The sequence below is a fragment of the Euprymna scolopes genome, chromosome 5 (assembly GCF_053919585.1).
Source record: "Euprymna scolopes isolate OS-2025 chromosome 5, ASM5391958v1, whole genome shotgun sequence".
NCBI classification, from domain to species: Eukaryota; Metazoa; Mollusca; class Cephalopoda; order Sepiida; family Sepiolidae; genus Euprymna; species Euprymna scolopes.
Genome location: NC_136486.1, coordinates 79736629 through 79743814, shown reverse-complemented (window position 1 = coordinate 79743814; position 7186 = coordinate 79736629). Strand labels below are relative to the sequence as shown.

Below are 7186 nucleotides of genomic sequence, written 5' to 3'. Positions count from 1 at the left end.
ATCTGTAAACCCAAATTTTTACAATGTTAACTATAACTGAAATGTTTTTTATCTTTATGATATTTATCATACTTCCTATTTGATTAAGAAATAGAGCTTTAAACTTGAATGTTTAATTATAACAAGTTCTCTCTTGGGAAAACAAATTCTCTTCATTATTTTTATGCTTTGATTCGATTGTGAATGCATTATGGTGTGTATAAAAGTATTTGCTTTTTCATATATTCAAGAAAAATTTTAATATATAATTAATCAAATTAAAAAATTTTAATATATAAATAATCAATTCAGTTACACCATATATTATTTGTTTACTACTTATAACAACAATGCATTAATTGCTTGAATAATTGTTATTTGTCATATTTTTTGGACAATCATACCTCCTCTAATTTTACTATATTGATATTTTTAGTTTAAAACCCTGAGTGAAAACCTAATAATCCAAATTTCATTTTATCTGTAAATAAACAAAAATGCAAATGATGGTTCAATTCAATTAATTGCAAAACATACATAGAAGCATTAACATAGGTAATTGCTTTTCAAAAGCACTAATATTTGATGTTAACCCAACAGAAAAAATATTTTTCTCTTTCGAACATAAAACCTAGAATTTTAGCATAGAAAAAAATATGACAATATTTCTATATCATAAAATGGCAGACTGCAGTCTAAATTGACAGCACTTCTTTTCACTGATGCCATAATTTGCACTGACCTTAACTTCAATCTGTTCTCTGAACTGTCAAACACTCAACACGCTATCTTCCCAACTCGTCCTTAACACAGCTATTCCAGTCCTATGCAAATTAATGCTTTTATATTTTTAAACCTTATATCCTCATGATAATTAAAGATCATTTCAGATCACATAGTTCTGTACCCAAAGTGGCACTTATATCTCTAGCATCCTTCTTAATGCAGCTATTCTCCTGATATGCAAATTAATACCTTCATATTTTTAAATCACATAAACAAAAACAACAATAAGTATTAAATTTTTTTAAATCCCACCTAAATAAAGTGAAAGTGGTGTCTTCTTTTTTAAATGTACTAAAACCCTTAATGATATATATATATATAAATTAGCAGAAAATGGATTTAGTAACTCCATGTCAATAAGTAAATAAAACAATCAAATGATGTTCTGATTATCAAATATCATTTGTATTTTCATCAAATTTGTTTTATTTTGTTTTATTACAATTTGCGTTATAGGTTTTGCTGTAGGAAAAGACAAATTTTTAGATGCAAACTGATTTATTGCAATTGCAAAAATATTACACTATTAACAACTGTTTTTTTTCTTCCTGTTTTTCATTTTACAGACTACAAGGGAACGAGAAAATCTTCTCTACGTTGATGTTAATGACAAGTGTTTGCAGGAGGAACTACAAACAGAAAAATTCACAATATTGGTAACATTTATTTGAAATCCATATAAACAAGGGAGCTCACCCATTCTAGCAGTCGATATCATAGCAATTGATCAAGTTTCACAAGGAGCAAAAGGAGTAACATTTTACAAGTTATCTAATGCCATTGTTAAAACTAAACCTCAAGGTTATTTGGGATACCAGGGTATACACATTTTAAAAATATATTTTGAAGAAATAGAACTATTTCTTTATGATGAAAGCTTAAAAATAAATATTAAAATAAAAATATGAATTTAATAAAGATTTTTATTTTAATATTTATTTTTTTTTATGACAGTTATCTTTTACTGTGTACACATTAACTCCATTTAACTCAGTAAAATGGAGTTGTCTCCCTCTGCACTATAAAAAAGCTCCCAAAATTTTAAGTCTGTAGATCAAAAATTGTTGAGTTATACGTGTCCTCACACATTCTCACTTTTTTAGATTTATAGATAGATTTTAATTGTGACTTTATCTATTATACTAATGGTTCCCATATTAAATTCTTCACTGAACACTGCAAATTTCAAAGTACAGGTGTTAAAACCTTGCGTGCTGATGTTTGCACCTTTCACCTGTTGCTGTCCATTCAGTTTACTGCTGATTTGATTGGAGTTAAGTGATGGATCCATATTCCCTCTATTGTCAAATAGTGAAAAATTCCTTTTTTATTGCGTTGAAACAATTACAAATAAGCTTTCTGAATTTTTTACATGTTTTTGAGTAAATGTGATAATAAGCTTGACAAACTGTCTTTTGATATTTTCAACTTCTATGCTATCTAAAAACTTTAATTTATGATTGGTCAAAACAAGTTTGTGGACTTTTTAATGATTTTCAGCAGGGTTGCGGAGTCAGACTCCGACTCCTAGTGTTGTAGCAGGGTGTTCATATTAAAGGATGGCGTGGAGTTCATTTTGGGGCACATATATAATGATGATGAGGGAGAGAGAGGGAGAGAAGACATTTATACAGTTCTGTTCTGGGATGTTTCTTATAACACATTAGCGAGGAGAGAGGGTGATAGATGCACAGTTCTTATATTTCTTATAACACATATAGAGAGGAGGAGAGATACATATTCTTGGAAGGGTTACGCAATGTTCATAATAAGATGTTTAACACATTACCTTTTGGGTGTTGAAAGATGACACCTGTCAACAGTTTTACAAAAACACAAAGATGATTCTTTATTCATTGGACCGGTCGAATGCTGATGACGTCAGGAATTTACATTTGGGATCTACGTAGTTTAATCTTCTACCCTTCGCTACTAAAGGTGCAGCTGACCACTGACTGCCAACTGACTGACTCTCCTGATCTCTGCTGACTGTCTAGCAGACTGACTGCCAGCTCTTCTCTCCTGATCTCTAACTCCTATATGGAGAATCCCCCTTTTGCTATGACATCAGAAGTGTGTTTCCCAAACGTGACCAATTCACGTGGCCATGCACACATTTTTCCAAAACACACTTCTGCAACAAAGAATCCTCTCCTAACCTATTTTTTTTAACCTAACCTATTTTTTAACAATGTATTTTTAATTTGTATATTTCATTCTTTTTAGCTGACATTTTTGATATTCAGTTTTATAAAAGAATGAACAATCAATTCTTTTTACGATATAAACAATATCTAACTATTTATAATAGAATTTAACAATAGACCTTTTTAACATTCTGATTTCTAACATTCTGTTCCTTAACCTTGCTGTCTCGGCTTATCCTAATCTCATTTTCACTTATATAATGTTCTTATTTACATGGAAAGGGACGGCCCTTTTTCCTGTAACACTAGAATTCCTAGGATGCCGACCCTGACTCCATCTCCTTTGATGTCTTATCTCCGACTCCTGACTCTTTAACCCTATATGGAAATCTATTCTGCAGATCCATATACCAGCCTCCCACACCTATTCAGCAAGCATTTTATAATTACGTTTCATGTATATCATTTTTTACGTTTAACATTCATTTGTATGATAAATATACTCACATGTACACTCTACCAGCTTTATAGCTTTAAGATAACAAAGGGATAAAAAAAATTGCAATTAAATCTTATGTTATCAGTTCAAAACGGAATACAATATTTAGAGATAGGGAAACCTCTTTAGGCCATGGCATTTCGAAGCCAAATGCTTCTCATCGGAAGAGGGGAATAAAGACACATATTATACAGAGAAGAAATTTTTAAAAGAAAATATAGCATTTATGGAAAGAGGATAAAAAAAAAACAGGAAACTGTACTAAGACTAAAGCCGCTTCCAGGACTACTAGAAATCACTGTAAAAGAGTAATAAAGAATGCGAGAGAGTTGTATGCTCAGTCCATTAAGTCCAAAGTAGCTGAGCAGCAGCTTGGTTCCACTAGTTTTGGCAAATAGCAAACAGGCTTCTGAACAGAAGCGTGTGCTCTATCCCAAACATCATCAATGGAGCTGAGGTAATATCGTTAGCATCAGATAAGGCAAACTCTTTGCCAAGAACTTTGCAATTAATTCTACCTTATGCTACCAAGGCCGTCAACCTCCCGTATTTCCTCCTGTACCAGAAAACGCTATGCGATACACAAATATCTGTACGTAATGTTGCCAAGCTAATCAAAAACCTTGATTCCAGTAAAGCAACTGACCCTGATGGCATTCTAATTATAGTGATGAAAAAGCTTCAACCAGAACTAACTCTCATACTTACAAACCTGTTTAAGCGTTGTCTTAAGGAAAATTGCTTCCCATCACCCTGGAAAATCTCATCAGTTTGCCCTGTATTTAAGAATTCAAGTGATCGGTCATCTCCCTCTCAGTACAGACCAATAAGTCTCCTATGCACCATGAGTAAGTTGCTGAAATCTGTGTTAAATAGAGAAGTAGTCTACCACTTCAGCAAGATGCATTATGGTTTCTGTTCTGCTAGATCTACAGCAGGTCTGCTAATCGTTATAGGATTAGCAAATCTCTCAATGGAGGCTTCCTTTCTAGGGCAATTGCTCTTGACATATCAAAGGCCTTTGATAGGGTATGGCATAAAGGCCTACTTCACAAGATCTCCAGCTACGGTATAACTAGAAATGTTTTCTTGATTATTAAATCATTTCTCACTGATAGGTTCATAATAGTAGTGATTGATGAGAAGAAATTAGAAGCTCACATTATTAATGCCGGAGTCCCTCAGGGGTCCATACTGAACCCAATTCTCTTCCTGATCTACATCAATTATCTTCCAAATAACATCTTAAGATCATTTGTTGATATTTATGCTGATGACACTACAATCTATGTTAACACTTCAAAGGCCATAAATGACCAAGTTTTCTCTGATTCTCTCTCCTCTGATCTTGATCACGTATTGCAATGGGGAAAGAGGTGGCTGGTTAATTTTAATGCATCTAAAACCAAGCTTCTATCTTTACATCATCAACTCTCTGATCCCCATCTGACATCAATTGAAACGAATGGCTCTCGTCTTGGGGAGACTCCATGTTTTGACAAGTTTCTGGGATGATCTTTACTCCTGATCTGAAATGGAACATGTGCATCAAATGCTGCCAAGGTAGCTGGAAAAGTAGGGGGATCCTTCTACCACTCCAGTAGATATCTCACTGCTGATGCAATTCTCTACCTATATGGGAACCAGGTACGTCTAAGGATGGAGTCTTGTTGCCACATCTGTGCAGCAGCTGCTAGAAAGACCTTATTCTGCCTCGACAAAGTTCAAAATAAACTTTGTAGCCTAGTAGGGGATGCCCTTTTCTCTTCCCTGCAACCTCTTTCCCATAGAAGAGAAGTTGCAAGCCTCTCTGCTTTATCGTTATTTTCATGGTTTCTACTAGCCAAACTTTCACGAAAAACACTCGTCTAGTTGAAAACACTATCTATAATTTCCCCCAGTCTTTATCTGCGCCTAAACCTAAACATAGATTCTGTGAATAAAGCTTCTTTGTTAGAACTGCACGCCTGTGGAACTCTTTTCTATTTGCCTGCTTTTCAACTGACTACAATTTGGTTATCTTCAAGTCCAACATAAACAAATTCTTGTTGAACCATTCCCTTAAGTAATCCAATTTACCAAATTTCCATTATTAACGATTATCCTCGAGTGGCCTCCGGGCCTTGATAAGTAGGGACTCCTATGAAAAAAAAAAAAATAAATAAATAAAAGCTATAAAGGGCTAGGACTATAGTATGGGTGGTTGCTCATTATTGAGTTATGCCTTTTTTTTTTTTTTTTTTTTTTTTTTTCGGATAAGATTGTAATTCCAGATCGATCCTGGACTAATTCAATTGCCAAATTCCATTTGATTCAGGAACTGAATAACTTTCGGATTACAATCCAATTGTTCTCTCTCAAAGACAGAATTTTTAGTGATGATTTGTGACAGCACAACCAAAACAAAAACAGCTGTCCAGACAGGATTTGCAGTAATCCAATGGACCAAAATATCTTGATGAAGTGAAAGCATTGCAGTACAGTACAAAATATGATATATCTCCCAAAATAAAAGCAAAACCATACGAAAACTGCTAAATTGTGCAACTGGTAAAACCAAACAGGAAAACTATCTAAAAAAAAAAAAAAAAAATGTATTGGACTTAAGGAGTCGGAGTTGGATAAAAAATTCTGACTCCGACTCCCAGTACTCTTAGAAATCCGACTCTGACGCCGCAATTCTGAGTTCCAGAGCAACTGCCAAATTTGGGTGACCTGAGCATTTAGCATCATTTGCACTTGTACACCTACATTTTAACCATTGTTTCTGACAGCGCAGAGTTCGAATAATACTTAAGCCATTGTTTTGCTTTTTTAGTCCATCAGAAATGATGATTTATCAATACACAAAATAAAGATTTTTCCATTATTTAAAAAAATTGCAACAGTAAATAACTGTAATTTGGGCTCAGATTTTGACATGCGCCATTTGATGTTTAGTACTTAAAAATCATATGGATCTTTTATTAGTGGTGTCATCTATATGGTAAACCTTGGATTTATTGACCTATGTATTACATATATTTAAACCATAAAAATACATTCAATGAAACCAATTTCGTTTAATAATTGCACAAAATAGCTGTTGGAAGACAAATCATTTATTTTATCATATTTTTTTGGCTAGGGCTCTGACATTTTCTGACAGCCTGCAATCAGAATCTCCAAGCTTGGCAGTCTTGAGTATTTGTTATGTTCTGTGTTCACTATGTAAAATCCAGGTCGATGGTTTGTAGCCAAGTTTTTTTTGGATTGTCTAACTTTCCTTCACCCTTCCACTTCAAAGTGTTTGTATTTTATTATCCAAGAGTAGCTTCTCTCAACGTTGTCAAACTTGAATAACAGACTGATCGTCAGCACGTGATCAAACTTTAGTATCAGTCTTCCCAACTGAGTATCAAGGCTGATATGCCAGGTCTGATCTGACTTGCTTTTATCCATCCGATAATTGCTCTGTTATTACTATTAGATGGACGAGTGAGAACTGGCTGGGGTTTAGCACTCATCTTCATATAGTATCACGCACCTAATTCAGTTGCTATATACCCTGCCCCCAAATAGAGATAGCTTGTGATGTTAGAACTGACAACAATTCACAGAACTTACCCCCATGCCAATTTTTACCTTAATGGTAGTGCTATTAGGTTGGTGTAAAAATGTTTTTTGACATTCAACTTCAAAAAATCATAACTCCTTTCATAATCAACATGTTTTTGCCAACAAGAAACAAGTTAATTTATCCCATTAGCATAGAAATCTGGAGTTCTGGAAGTCA

At 33.9% G+C, this 7186-nt stretch overlaps 1 protein-coding gene across 5 annotated transcripts in view; it reads left to right on the top strand.

The window, feature by feature from the left end:
- The window catches only part of LOC145276873 (tyrosine-protein phosphatase non-receptor type 9-like), a 242593-nt gene that overhangs the window by 132897 nt on the left and 102510 nt on the right, over nt 1-7186 (top strand). For all 5 annotated transcript variants that reach the window (XM_080128284.1, XM_080128281.1, XM_080128282.1 and 2 more), the window contains one exon: nt 1332-1421. In XM_080128284.1, the coding sequence (XP_079984410.1) occupies nt 1332-1421 (90 nt within the window). The remainder of the gene's footprint in view (nt 1-1331; nt 1422-7186) is intronic.